The sequence below is a fragment of the Loxodonta africana genome, chromosome 8 (genome assembly GCF_030014295.1).
Source record: "Loxodonta africana isolate mLoxAfr1 chromosome 8, mLoxAfr1.hap2, whole genome shotgun sequence".
In the NCBI taxonomy this organism is placed as follows: domain Eukaryota; kingdom Metazoa; phylum Chordata; class Mammalia; order Proboscidea; family Elephantidae; genus Loxodonta; species Loxodonta africana.
The window spans coordinates 13,863,851-13,878,761 of record NC_087349.1 but is presented as its reverse complement, the minus strand read 5'-3'; the positions used below and the strand labels follow the sequence as shown (position 1 = coordinate 13,878,761).

The following is a 14,911-nucleotide window of genomic DNA, read 5'->3' as shown; positions in this document are numbered from 1 at the left end:
GATATCCAAGAAGCTCAAAGGAAGAGAAAAACACTTATACCTGAGACCTATGGAAAGGCTTCGCCGAAGATGGTAATAGAGTAGGATTTTAAAAATTTGAAGGAAATGGAGAGAAATTTCCAAGGTGGAAGAAGGGCCTGAGTTGAGCAAGGGGGTGGGCAAGCACCAGGTGGGCTTGAGGAGTGACAAGAGATGATCTGTTTGGCCTAGGTTTCCCCTGAGAGCCTGACGCAGGCTGGAGCAACCACAGGGTAGGGGTGTAGGCGGTGGCTGTGGGACAGACATTTTGTCCCAGAGTTAATGGGCTCACAAAAGGATATAACCCATGCCCTTGACCTTACTGGCATTTTTCCCCCATCTGAGCTAACAAGGCTAGCTAAGCAGGCTACATTTAGACTAAGCTGCTTCCTGTGGCCCAACTGTGAAATATTGCCAGCCAAAGTCATCTCATCAGACAGATGGATTAGGATTTTTCACCTCGACTGATAAAACATGCTCTCTGGTTCCTCCAATCATTTTCCTTCTCCAGCCCCCAACAATAACAACATCTGTTCCCAAACTGGACAGTCTTCCTTTTCTCCTCATAAAGGTCTGTTACCCTCACAAACTACCGCCTCCCCAGACTCTCCTTAGGTTTGGCCTTCTTGGCTGTGCAAAGAGGCAGGCCCTTTGAAAACCGTTACCTAGCAACATTTCCCCCATGTGGAAGGGCCCAGACATCTGGAGAGATTCCCACACAGGCAGCCCTTGGAGAAACAGAGACCTCATCTACTTTAAAGGCTAAGGCTTGCTATTGACTTTTGGGCTGCCTGTAGTGAAATACAATGATGTAGCTCTCTTAATTACCTGTTGTCTCACTTTAAAATGTTACTTATGATTCAATTCTTTTAATAGCATCACTTTTTCTTCTACCCTTTAATATCACCTCCTGCCCCACTGGTTTTGGTTTCACAATTTTCAAGAGAACCCTACAGAACAAGTTCGTATGCTTCCCTTAAGAAAACTCATGTTTAAGGGTGAATTTTCTTTTCAGTGTGCTCACAAACCCATACTACCTATTCTCCTTCCATAAAGGAATTTGGGAAACTGGGGTGAGTGCCTGGTAGTTCAGGCTGTAGACAAGCTCTTAAGTGGGTTCCAGGAGATCGGTGTTGTACACACCTCCAGGAATACAAGCACTGCTCAGGGTTGTTAGGATCCTATTCTATTTGGAAAGCCAAAGGCTACAGCTACTATAAATGCCACCAAAACAAACAAACAAACAAAACCACCAACAACAATAAAAACAAAACCAGGAAACCAAACCAAACAAACAAAAAAAAAACCAACAAAAAACCAAAACCAAAAAACTAAAACTGGCCAGCTGAATCCACGAAGTAGAAAGACAAACTGTTCATTCGCAGTCAAGTACAACTAACTATTAGGGATTGCCTAATTCTATCTTTGGACTTTCAAAAATGTTCTGTTATCTACTGCCAAGGGATTCTATAGGCCCAGCTTCACTCTTCCATCCTCATATCACAAAGCCAAAGAGACCCACAGTTCTTAGTAAAAACTCACCTCACCACAAAGCCACATGATACTTCATGGAGTGTTTTGTGATGGCACAGTAAGCAAGGGTACAGACTTTAAAATCTACTAGCTGTGGGTTTGGATCCAGCACTAGTATTTCCTTCTTTGTGATCTTGGGTATGTTTGTTAATTCTCTGAGCCTGTTTCCTCATCTGTAGGGAAATATTAACACCCACCTTGTAGAGATCTGGTGAGTATTAAACAACAATGTGGCACTTTTGGGGTACTGCGTGGTTCTTAGTAGACATTCAGAAATTCGTTTCCCTTCCTCTTCCTTCTGTGTCTCTGTCTCTAAACTTACTCCCACCTCTACCATTCCATCTTCTTCATCAGAAACTCTAGGAAAACAGGAAAGGAGGCCAGGTGCTGTAGCGAGAGAGCCCAAATGAAACCAGGTATGGAAAGCCCTATGGAGCACATTTCTACTCTGACACACGTGGGTCACCATGAGTTGGACTGGACAATTGGTTTGGTTTATTCATGAATGAAGACCATTACTCATCTTGCCACTGGGTTCTGGCTGTTCTCCTTCTTCCCTATTTTTGCCCTGAAATCTAGCCACAACTTGGGCTTTATGTTGACAATTTCTGTTTGAGTTTTTGAGAATGCCACAGGAAAAGAGTGAACCAGAGCACAGCCAAGGAAGGGATGTGCAGTCACCTTGATTTGGGGAAGAAGAACAGAAATGTCTTCTAGAGAGGAAAATGAAAATACTGTCAGAACTCAGCAAACATGGTAAGTCTTTCTGTCAACAAACATTTATTGAGCACCTACTGTATATGTCCTCCACGTGTCTGTCAGTTTGTCGTACTGTGGGGGCTTGTGTGTTGCTGTGATGCTGGAAGCTATGCCACAGGTATTCAGATACCAGCAGGGTCACCCATGGAGGACAGGTTTCAGCTGAGCTTCCAGACTAAGACAGACTAGGAAGAAGGACCCGGCAGTCTACTTCTGAAAAGCATTAGCCAGTGAAAACCTTATGAATAGCAGCGGAACATTGTCTGATATAGTGCTGGAAGATGAGCCCCCCAGATTGGAAGGCACTCAAAAGATGACTGGGGAAGAGCTGCCTCCTCAAAGTAGAGTCCACCTTAATGACGTGGATGGAGTAAAGCTTTCAGGATGTTCATTTGCTAATGTGGCACAACTCAAAATGAGAAGAAACAGCTTCAAACATCCATTAATAATCGGAACCTGGAATGTAAGAAGTATGAATCTAGGAAAATTGGAAATCCTCAAAAATGAAATGGAATGCATAAACATCAACATCCTAGGCATTAGTGAGCTGAAATGGAGTGGTATTGGCCATTTTGATTTGGACAATCATATAGTCTACTATGCAGGGAATGACAAGTTGAAGAGGAATGGTGTTGCACTCATCGTCAAAAAGAACATTTCAAGATCGATCCTAAAGTACAACGCTGTCAGTGATAGGATAATATCCATACACCTACAAGGAAGACCAGTTAATACGACTATTATTCAAATTTACCCACCAACCACTAGGGCCAAAGATGAGGAAACTGAAGAATTTTATCAGCTGCTCCAGTCTGAAATTGATCGAACATGCAATCAAGATGCATTGACAATTACTGGTGATTGGAACATGAAAGTTGGAGAGAAAGAAGAAGGATCAGTAGTTGGAAAATATGGCCTTGGTGATAGAAACAATGCCAGAGATTGAATCATAGAATTTTGCAAGACCAATGACTTTTTTATTGCAAATACCGTCTTTCACCAACATAAACGGCAACTAGACACATAGACCTCGCCAGATGGAACACACAGAAATCAAATTGACTACATCCGTGGAAAGAGACGATGGAAAAGCCTAATATCATTAGTCAGAACAAGGCCAGGGGCCAACTGTGGAACAGGCCATCAATTGCTCATATGGAGGTTCAAGCTGAAAGTGAAGAAAATCAGAGCAAGTCCACAAGAGCCAAAATATGACCTTGAGTATATCCCACCTGAATTTAGAGACCATCTGAAGAACGGATTTGATGCATTGAACACTAGTGACTGAAGACCAGATGAGTTGTGGAATGACATCAAGGACATCATCCATGAAGAAAGCAAGAGGTCACTGAAAAGACAAGAAAGAAAGAAAAGGCCAAGATGGATGTCAGAGGAGACTCTGAAACTTGCTTTTGAGCGTTGAGCAGCTAAAGCAAAAGGAAAAATTGATGAAGTAAAAGAACTGAACAGAAGATTTCAAAGGGCCTCTCAAGAAGACAAAGTAAAGTATTATAATGACATGTGCAAAGAGCTGGAGATGGAAAACCAAAAGGGAAGAACACACTCAGCATTTCTCAAGCTGAAAGAACTGAAGAAAAACTTCAAGCCTCGAGTTGCAATACTGAAGGATTCCATGGGGAAAATATTAAACAATGCAGGAAGCATCAAAAGAAGATGGAAGGAATACACAGAGTCATTATACCAAAAGAATTAGTTGACGTTCAACCATTTCAAGAGGTGGCACATGATCAGGAACCGATGGTACTGAAGGAAGAAGTCCAAGCTGCTCTGAAGGCATTGGCGAAAAACAAGGCTCCAGGAATTGGTGGAATATCAATTGAGATGTTTCAACAAACAGATGCAGCGCTGGAGGTGCTCATTAGTCTATGCCAAAAAATATGGAAGACAGCTTCCTGGCCAACTGATCGGAAGAGATCCATATTTATGCCTATTCCCAAGAAAGGTGATCCAACCAAATGTGGAAATTATAGAACAATATCATTAATATCACATGCAAGCAAAATTTTGCTGAAGATCATTCAAAAACGGCTGCAGCAGTGTATCCACAGAGAATTGCCAAAAATTTGGGCTGGTTTCAGAAGAGGACGTGAAACCAGGGACATCATTGCTGATGTCAGATGGATCCTGGCTGAAAGCAAAGAATACCAGAAGGATGTTTACCTGTGTTTTATTGACTATGCAAAGGCATTAGACTGTGTGGATCATAACAAACTATGGATAACGCTGTGAGGAATGGGAATTCCAGAACACTTAATTGTGCTCATGAGGAACCTTTACATAGATCAAGAGGCAGTTGTTCAGACAGAACAAGGGGATACTGATTAGTTTAAAGTCAGGAAAGGTGTGCAGTAGGGTTGTATTCTTTCACCATACCTATTTAATCTGTATGCTGAGCAAATAATCCGAGAAGCTGGACTGTATGAAGAAGAACGGGGCATCAGGATTGGAGGAAGACTCATTAACAACCTGCGTTATGCAGATGACACAACCTTGCTTGCTGAAAGTGAAGAGAACCCGAAGCACTTACTGATGAAGATCAAAGACCATAGCCTTCAGTAGGGATTACACCTCAACATAAAGAAAACAAAAATCCTCACAACTGGACCAGTGAGCAACATCATGATAAATGGAGAAAAGATGGAAGTTGTCAAGGATTTCATTTTACTTGGATCCACAATCAACAGCCATGGAAGCAGCAGTCAAGAAATCAAAAGACGCATTGCACTGGGCAAATCTGCTGCAAAGGACCTCTTCAAAGTGTAGAAGAGCAAAGATGTCACCCTGAAGACTAAGGTGTGCCTGACCTAAGCCATGGTATTTTCAGTCACATCATATGCATGTGAAAGCTGGACAATGAATAAGGAAGACTGAAGAAGAGTTGACACCTTTGAATTGTGGTGTTGGCGAAGAATATTGAATATACCATGGACTGCCAAAAGAACTAACAAATCTGTCTTGGAAGGAGTGCGGCCAGAATGCTCCTTAGAGGCAAGGATGGCGAGACTGCGTCTTACATACTTTGGACAAGTTGTCAGGAAGGATCAGTCCCTGGAGAAGGACATCATGCTTGGCAGAGTACAGGGTCAGGGGAAAACAGGAAGACCCTCAAGGAGGTGGATTGACACAGTGGCTGCAACAATGAGTTCAAGCATAACAACGATGGTAAGGATGGCGCAGGACCGGGCAGTGTTTCGTTCTGTTGTGTGTAGGGTCTCTATGAGTCGGAACCGACCCGACGGAACCTAACAACTACAACAACTGTATGTGTGCTCAGCTTTCTAATGAGATTCAAAAGAAAGGGAGGCCCCACTCTTGCCTTTCCTTTGAGTACTTAGAGTCTAAATAGATCTACGAAAGACTGAAGACCAACACCAGCCTAGTTATAAATACCAGTCCTATATTTCTTATGGAGTATCAAACTAAAGGGGCAACTGGATGGATGAGACTAATCAAAGAAGGCTTCCTGAAAGAAGCTCCTTTTGAGCCAGTTTGAGGGAGATGGGGGTCACGGATGGGAGGAGAGGCACTCGGGGGTCCGGAGTAGCAGGTATACAGGCTTAGTGCTAAGGGTTTGTTCAGAGGGTGCTCCGTGAGAGCCCCTTCAGCGTGCACCCTCCTCCTCTGGCCTGGCTGGGACCACCAGAGGGCTGGGCCACAGTGCTCTAACCTCGCTGGACCGGAGGACTCCGAAGAACGGGTAGAGGAAGGCGGGCACCAGGGCTGCAGCTCCGAGAGGCACGGCCTCGGACACCCAGTACACGGCGGTGACGATGAGCACGTAAGCACACGAGGCCTCCTGCAACGGGACGAAAGAGGAGGTTAGGGGCAGCGCAGCCATCCTGCGACCGCGGCAGAGGAGGGACCCCCTGGTGGCCAGAGCTGGGCGTGCGGCGAGCACGCGTGGGGCCCACCGGGTTGCGTGATTCTGGCTTCCTGAGCAGACGAGGCCTGGCGCTCAGCTTTCGATGGTGTGCATCAGGGTGGTCGCTGCACTGTGATGGGACCACGGTTCTGCTGGACCCGAAAACCGGGGCGGGCGGGGACTAAAGGTGAACCGCAGCATCAGGCTCAGAGCATACACCATGAAGGTGGAGTTCAAGCCAGGGCATAACGTTTTGTTGTCGCGTTGATCTGAAACCAAAGTTTTTCAGCATTGTTGCAGGTGTTTCAAAGGTCCCTGAGTGGTGCAAACGGTTTGTACATGACTGCTAACCTAAAGGTCGGCGGTTTGAAGCCACTCGTTGGCGCCATAAGGGTTCAGCCAAGAAAACCCCATAGAGCAGTTGTGTTCTCTAATACATGGGTTGCCATGAGCCGGAATCGACTCAACGGCAATGGGTTTGGTTTTTGGAAGGTGTTTGAAGATTGCTGGGATCGATGTGTGTGATGGGTTTACATGCAGGCTCTGAGCTAAGCCATCCTGAGTTCGACAGTATAAGATACGAGGCCATGAGGCATTCCGGTGTGTGCCCGATGGGAGACGCAGGTCACTACGTGGTGAGATTCCTGGATTACAAATAATTCAAAAGGTGCTCTTGCAGCCCTGAGATTCTGTGGGGGGGGGGGGGGAAGGTCTCAGAAACATCCCAGGGGACAGGAGGAGCCCAACAGGACCTTGAATACAGCCCCCTTATTCAGCCCCACCCCAACCAGGGAACTTCTTCTATCGTTTGATTTACACACTGAATTACATGTAAGATTTTGTTTGAAAAAAAGGGCTCCACTGCTTGAAAAATGAACAAATAGAGTGTAAATTCCTCTGCTTTAGATGACTGCTCAGAACAGTTCAACACAAGCATAAATTATAATGAAATCCCTTGTTAAGCCTTGTACATATGCAAGGACTGGTTGGCTCACTACTTTCCCCTTCTGTCTTCAATCTGAGGTCCTACCATTTTGCAGTAGCATCTAGAGGTCCTCCTTGAAGAATTAGTAATGAGCCTGAGGGGAGAAGCAGAGGTGAGAGGGGAGGGGAGGGGGAGAGGAGAGGAGGGGAGAGGAGGGAGGAGAGGAGAGGAGGAAGGGGACAGGAGGGGAGGGGGAGGGGAGAGGAGGGGAGGGGAGGGAGGGGGAGAAGAAGGGAGGGGGGAGGAGAAGAGGGATGAGGAGGGGAGAGGAGGGGAAAAATGAAGAGGGAGAGAGAAGGAGGGTAGAGGAGAGGAGGGAAGGAGAAGTGAGGGGGGAGAGGAGGGGGAGGGGAGGTGAAGAGGGAAGGGAGGTAGAGAAGGGAGAGGCGCTGAGGGGAGGGGGAGAGGAAGGGTAGAGATAGGGAGGGGAGAGGAGTGGAGGGGTGAGGAGGGGGAGGGGAGGAGAGGCAGGCAGCAATTCTTTGTTGTGGGGGCTGCCTTGTGCATTGTAGGATATTTTGCACCATTTCTGGTCTCTACCCACTAGGTACCAGTAGTAGCATCTCCTCCCCTTGTTGTGGCAAACAAAAGTGCCTCCAGACACAGCCACATGTCCCTTGGGGGGAAAACAGCCCCAGCTGAGAACCACCGCCCTAACCAACGTCTGGCTCTCACTGCTCTGGAGTCTTCCACCTCTGTCTGATGCCCCCAAACTAGTCTCCTACAAAGGGGCTACACAGTGCTATCTGGCTAGAAGGGAAGGTCTGGAGATTCGTCATTTCCCTCCAGTTCACTCACCTTGCTGGCTGCACACCCTAGGTGTTCACAGAGCAAACACATATGCCATTTTTATAAAAAATCGGCCCTCCTTCACCTTAGCCCTGGTAATGCTGACAGGAGCTGATTAGCCGTGCTGGGCAAGGTCACTCACTGTCCCAGGTCCTCAATGACGGTAACATCTCTGAGCCCCGGGACTCCAGGGGCCGCTGTGTAGAAAACCCAAGCTGGCTATGGGTTCCTCCATTTTTAAACCTGTTGCCACTGAGTCAATCCTGATTCGAGTGACCCCGTGTGTACAGAGTAGAACTGCTCCATGGGGTTTTTTGGGCTGTAATCTTTATGAAAGCAGATCACCAGGCCTTTCTTCCAAGGTGCCACTAGATGGGCTCAAACCACCAACCTTTGAAGTTAGTGTTGTTGTTAGTTGCCACTGAGTTGATTCCAACTCATAGTGACCCTATAGGACAGAGTAGAACTGCCCCGTAGGGTTTCCTAGGCTGTAGTCTTTACAGGATCAGATTGCCAAATCTTTTCCCTCATGGAGCGGCAGGTGGGTTCGAACTGCTAATCTTTCAGTTAGCAGCCAAGCACTTAACCATTGTGCCACCAGGGCTCTTTTTGAGTAGATGAGTACAAACCATTTGTGCCCATCCAAGGACCTTGCTCAGTTCTGACTTAGTTCTAAAATCTCAGGGCTAAGGTCTGACCTGCCCGGAGGCTGGCTGCTGACCAAGGCACCTGACGAAGCTTGTTCTGTTTACACTCTCTTGGGTTCAGCACGAGCGACCTCAAATTCTTGCACCAAAGATACAAAAGGTCACTATGGTCCTTGACGAGCTGCAGGAGTGATTGACCCGGCTCAGCTGGATGGGCCTGTGTTACCTCCTGCTACGCATGGATTACGGGGTTTGGGTTTGAGAAATGGGAACTGGGCCCAACGACTGTTGACTGTAGCTCCCACTGAGACTTGCTTGGGGCCACAAGATCAGAGGGAAGTTAAAATGCTTGGAAGCGCTGATAAGACGGCAGAATCCACAGTGAAATCAAGATGGCTCCTTTTGGAAAAGAATGCAGTTTAGAGAAATGCCCTCATTGTCGCAGAAATAAAACTACCTGAAGGAGTTCAAAGCTCTCTGCCCCACTGGAGCCCACTCACTCCCGCCTTTTTTCTGGTAAAGGGGCAGAATGCAGAGAAATGGGACGGAGTGTCCCTGCCGTCCACAACCCATGTATGTTGACTGGAAACTCTGAGGTAGACTATGTCTATTTCCTGAAGGCAGTGGCTCCTACCTAGGGGAGATTTTGCCTCCAGAGAGTACTTGTCAATGTCTGGAGACATTTTTGGTTGTCACAATTGCCCATAATTATCTGACCCCAAATGTCAACAATTCCCCTGTTGAGAGGCCCGAGGGTGAAGCTCAGGTTGAGAGAAGTCACTTGGCCTTAGGACGTACAGACTTAAACATCTCAACAGTTTTAGAAACTTACACAGAGAAGAGGCTTTCCTTTTCTCTCCATTTTTTCCCCTTCCCACAATACCCCTCTTCCCTCAACCTTATAGATTATTTTTCTTACTTCAATTTTTTTCCTTCCCGTGGATTCTTCTTGGTAGTCATTGAAAACCAAGACATTCAAGGGCCCCAGAATGAAATGTGGGGAAACACTAGACTCCAATGTCAGGGTCCCCAAAGATGAGGCTGACATAGAGGGAGGCAGGGGCTCCTGATGCTGCCGTGGAGAGAAGGGCGATTGTGTCTCTTGTGCATGGTCCCTTCAAGCAGTCTGCCATTGAGTAAGAAGACCAGGAAAAGGGAAGACCGGAACTCAGGCCCACTTGGATGAAGCCGACAGACTAGTGGAAAGCCAGGAGAACTGTCAGCCCCCGTCACTGCCTGTTCATTGCAGCCTAGTTTTAATCAGCATCTCCCTGGCATTCTGGAGTGTTTACCAAAGATTTGAGCCAGTTTGTTTTTATGAGGAGCCATCCTAATCCCCTCTATTTAGTTTTTAATCTAATCTCGGTTACCAAGTCACTCACAGGGCTAAGGGGAAGCCAGCCTCCTCTCCCACAAACACTTGGCTTAGCTTACTTTTCCTAAACACCCAGGGTGGTGCTGGTTGGGGGAAGGGGTGAGGCCATAGGCAGGGGGAGAAGAACAGAGAAGGGAAGGAAATGGAGGAGGGGGATGGTCTGAGAAGCCAGCCAAATGGAGAACCAAAGCTCCTGTGTCTGTGCTCATACAGACCCTGATAAAGAGTGGTCACCATCTAGAGCGTGGGGCTCTTCCTTGGTTTGAAGGTACCGTTTTTATCTTTCCTGAAGATCACAGAGCAGAAACTGCCAAGGACACAGGGAATCAAAGTGCGGGGCCAGGGCAGCAAGCCAAGCTCTGGTTTCCACTTAGCATTCACAGGAATGAGGAGCCGTGCATTTGGGTCACCAGTGCCCACCATTGCCCGATCCCAGAACAGGGACAGGTGCCCAGGGGCTCTCACTGAGAACTGCCCTGCCCTGTCCTGCTTCTTCAGGCCATTACTGGGGGGTCTTCCTGGGTCTCCAGTCTCCCAGATGAAGATGGTCACGTGTTGGCTCCCAACAAATTCAGACTCAGCAGGATGTCCTTCTCTTTATGGCTGCCTGGTTGCGGCATGGGACAGGCTGGCCCACAGACCAGTCACTCCGGACAAGGCCGTTACTCTAATCTGGTTGGGGACCTCGGGGCTGGGGGCCTGGGAGTAGGACAGAGGGGTGAGAATGGCAGTTTTTAGGAAGAAGATGTCTTAGCACCCTCCAGAAAGACATCTCCATCTCTTCCCACAAACAAGGACTGTTTTCAGGTGCTGCAGAAGCACCAGGTCCCTCAGCCACCCTTCCTTCCCGGACCCCCCAGGCTGGGCGACAGGTCGCACTTACACTGCTGGGGTGCAGGATGGGCAGAGGCAGCAGCAGCAGAGGAACCAGGATGACCAGCAGCAGGTTGCGGGCTCCAAGCAGGCCCCTCGGCAGACCCATGGTGGACCTGTCCCTGTGTCCTCCTGCCCTGCTGGTGGAAGGCTTTTGGCCTCACTAGGCGCTCCCTGTCCAGCAAGACTTCTGGAACCTCCTTGGCGTCTTTCTGCAGAGGCTCCTCTCCTGTCTCAGGGGCCGAGCAGGAGGCAGGTACACACACCCCTGAGTCCCCAAAAGCCTGGGTCCTTGTCTTCTGTTTTAGGTGGGGTTGATGAGCATGGTTTTATGACCAGCAAAAAGGAACTGGGAGAGGATTATAAATGGAGGCATAGTGGGTTCCCTCTGGGCTTGCCTAGCCGTCGAGCACCTTCATTCTTACGGGTCAGCCAAGGTCCTCTTAGCCAGTCACAAGTACACCTTGGCTGCTTCTGTGGGACCCAGAGGTGGTCATTTACAGGCTCCCCATCCTCCTTCCTCCCTTGGAAGGTCTGTGTTGGAGGAGTACCAGTTTCAGCTCCTACCTGTGGTGCTCTCGGTAAAACTCTAGGACCCGCTTCCCTTAAGACAAGCCTCTGAGTTTGCTAGAGGCTCATATGGACTTCAGGTAGCGGTGGTCTTTCCTCCCAGGACCTGGCACATCACTTCTTCCAAATGTCTTTCCTTCAGATGGGCTTCACACTTACAATCTTCCTTGAGCCTGGGCTTCCAGAACAGAAAAAGCCCAGAAGACATTCCTTTTTGTCCCAGGACAAACACTTGTTATCGGCCCACCTTTGACTTCAGTTCACCTATGGGAGGCCGGGATGGAGCCGGCAGCCCTGCCTACCCCTCCCAGCCAATCAGAAAGTTGGAAAGAACAGCCCATCCCTCTTCCCAAAGCTGCTCCTGGTTGGCCACAGCAGGGGCCTGCTGAGCCTGCGGAACCAAGGCCGCTTGCAAAGCTTATTTTTCAGTTTCTCCAACAAATAACCCAGGGGCTCAGAGATGACCATCCTCATAAACATGGTTCCACAGCTTCAAGCAGTGGTGTACTATTGGGGACATAGGCCGGGGAAGGCCATCTGCTGACCCAGTCCTTAGGGAGATGAGGTGTCTGGTGGCAGGGAGAAAATGGAACGTTAGTTCTAGAGAAACTTGCCCCAGAGCGGCCAGTTGTCAGCCTTTCAGACTCCCCTGCTGGCAGAGATCATTTGCTTCAGTACCTGGGTGAAAAAGAGTTTACACCAGCCAGCCAAGCCTGTCAGCCTGTAAGAAAGACCACAGACCCTTCTTAGGGAGAACGGAAGGGTCGCTGCCTCTCTGGAAATGTGCAGAAGCCAGTCTCATGTGGAGGCCCTCTGAGTTCAGAGGGGATCCTGGGTGGTACAAATGGTTAAGTGCTTGGTTGCTAACCGAAAGGTTGGAGGTTCAAGTCCACCCAGAGGTGCCTTGGAAGAAGGGCCTGGTGATCTACTGCTGAAAGGCCACAGCCACTGAAAACCCTATGGAGCACAGTTCTACTCTGACATACACGCAGTTGCCATGAGTCAGAATTGACTCGATGGCAACTGGGCTTTTTGAGCCCAAATGGCTGTGGTCTTTCTGGCTGGAGGGATGCTCCAATACTCCTCTCTGAGGCTCTTTCCCAAAAAGGAAGCAGAAGGCATCCACAAAGAGAAAAGAGAAGATGGCTGGCATACAAGGAAGGGCTGAAAGGGCAGGGAAGAAGTTGACAAGTTCAGGGACAGGGCCTTAGCAGCAGGTGGACGCAGGAATTTCTCCTGTCTACAGAACAGGACAAACTGTTAGCATCTTTTCTCAGCAAGGACTTGTGGATCTGGGGAGAGGAAGAAAAGAACGGGAAAAGAAGAAAACCCCAGACCTTCTAGAAGTAGTGATCTTGGGCAGTTTTGCCTTGATCTGGGAGACGCTGAACTGGGTCAAAGGGTTACAAAGCCCACATTCTCTTTAAGAGAATGCAAGGAATGGCGTTCCAAGACTTGCAACTCTACCAGTTGGAAAAGATCCCCAGGCTAAAGGTGAAGCGGCTGGGAAATGACTCCAGAAAACCAGTTCTTCTTGGCTTTGAGGCCAGAGCAGCCCTTGCCAGCCCCAGTCCCCTCCGAAATTAACTTGCCTCTGTAGAATGGGCTGGAATGACTCACTTCTTTAAATGCATGTTAACGACTGGCTACTGTATTTACTACATTCTGGCCTCATTTTTGAAATGATTTTGAAACTCCGAATGAACAGTACCACATGTTCGATGTTTTGGTTGCAAATATATAAAGAGACTGGATAATACTAAACAGCTGGGGATACACAGACCGCACGCTGGGGTCCTGAGGCAGCTGTGGAAGTCAACAACTGCTGTTCAAACCCTGAATGACTCCAGATTCCTGTGAGTGAGATAATCGGAGATAACAAAGATGACCTGAAAAAATTGGCCATTGCATTTTTTATTATACCATAAATGAAGATCTGTTAAATAAAATTAGGTAAGGTGAGCCACACAGTAGGACCAGTAGTTCTCCCTCAGGAGTCCTTCTGTTTTTCAGATGAAGACAACCTTATCCAGAATAATGCCTAACAAATGCAAGACATTAAAATGGGTTACAAAAATAAGTGCACCCTTCGCTTGTACCTTATCTGTGGAAATATCTCCTGACTGGATTACCACGTATGGAATTCCCTTTTAGTTAAATACAAGTTGGGAAGACAGAGCCATGAAAACTTCTGTACACAGATGTTTATCAATGTCTCTTAAGTGACCTCAGAGGTGGTCATGTGGATGTCAATGATAGAGGAAACTTCCAGAATTTTTCGATCCTAAAATTTCCCAGCAGTATAGAAATGGTTCCATAAGTTATAGGTATGCTTCCACTCCAGACCTGATTGTGTCCCGTATGGCATTCATGAGGCAAAATGGAGCATCTGGTCCGTTTCTGTTCAGTTTAGTACTTTACTGTTTGTTGGGCAATGAGGAGAATTTTTCAGTGAGGGTTGTGCGCATATTATTTAATTTTGCTTGTAAATGAGATCATTGTAAAACTTTTCGTGGGTAGAAAATTCATTTGTATTCAGGAAAAAGTTAAGTCTCTAGTTACGGAAAATGAAAGATTTTCATTTGTCTCTAAAAAGAACGTTGCCCTTATTTTTTCTGCCATTGATTGCCACACAAGTTCAGACCCCGATTTATGAATACAAAGTGCCTTTAATTTTTGGGGTGAAGGAGCTACCGCTGCAATCAGTGGTCTGGGGACTTTTTCCCAGCCACACCTCCTACCACTGGGAATAGCCATTGAGCCCATAACACGATGGGCAAGGACTACAGGCGTGGGTCTGTCCACCTGGTGATTCTGATCCCAAGGGAGCTCTTGGGTCCATTCTGATGGGAGAAAAGGGTCTCAGGGTGGGTTGCAAGAATATTGTAATTTTATGAACTGTATGTCTTTATTCTTTCCTGAAGGCTGGTCTAACACAGAGGGGCAACATGAAGGGGCCCAAAGAAATGCTACCAGTCTTCACAGTCACTTCTCTGTCCTTTGAACACAGAAACCAAGTTACTGGTCTTCAGAATATTGCACTGTGCCCAGGGATAAAGGCCATTGCCTCCCATCTACCCCCACCCCCATGTCCAGGAGACGTGCATATAGTGAAGGCGGGCTGTGAGGCTGATGGCTGGTCAACCGCACCTGCACGCTAACCTTTGTTTTATTCAAACAGTGACACCCAAAGGAGACAGAAAGACAGCAAGTGTCAGAACAGGGGCAGGCAGAGATGTCATTGTTGTTTGTTGCTGTCGAGTCAGCCTTCGACTCATGGTGACCTCATGTATAACAGAGTACAACGTTGCCCAGTCCTGTGCCATCTTTGTGTTCCCTGGTACGTTTGGGCCCATTGTTGAGGCTTTTGGGTCAATCCATCTTATTGAGGGTTTCCCTCATTTCCACTGACCCTCTACCAAACATGATGTTCTTTTCTAGTGATTGGATGGCAATCAGAGACAGAGTGCAAAAGGCAA

The 14,911-nt window shown here is 47.7% G+C and overlaps 1 protein-coding gene across 1 annotated transcript in view; it reads right to left on the bottom strand.

The window, feature by feature from the left end:
• Positions 1-11,667, bottom strand: part of SLC13A4 (solute carrier family 13 member 4) — a 47,432-nt gene extending 35,765 nt beyond the window's left edge. Inside the window, exons 1-2 of the mRNA XM_064289680.1 lie at positions 10,873-11,667; positions 5,999-6,127 (exon numbers count right to left, since the gene is read on the bottom strand). Coding sequence (XP_064145750.1) covers positions 5,999-6,127; positions 10,873-10,971 — 228 coding nt within the window. The 5' untranslated portion in view covers positions 10,972-11,667. The remainder of the gene's footprint in view (positions 1-5,998; positions 6,128-10,872) is intronic.
• Between the last annotated feature and the right edge of the window lie 3,244 nt (positions 11,668-14,911).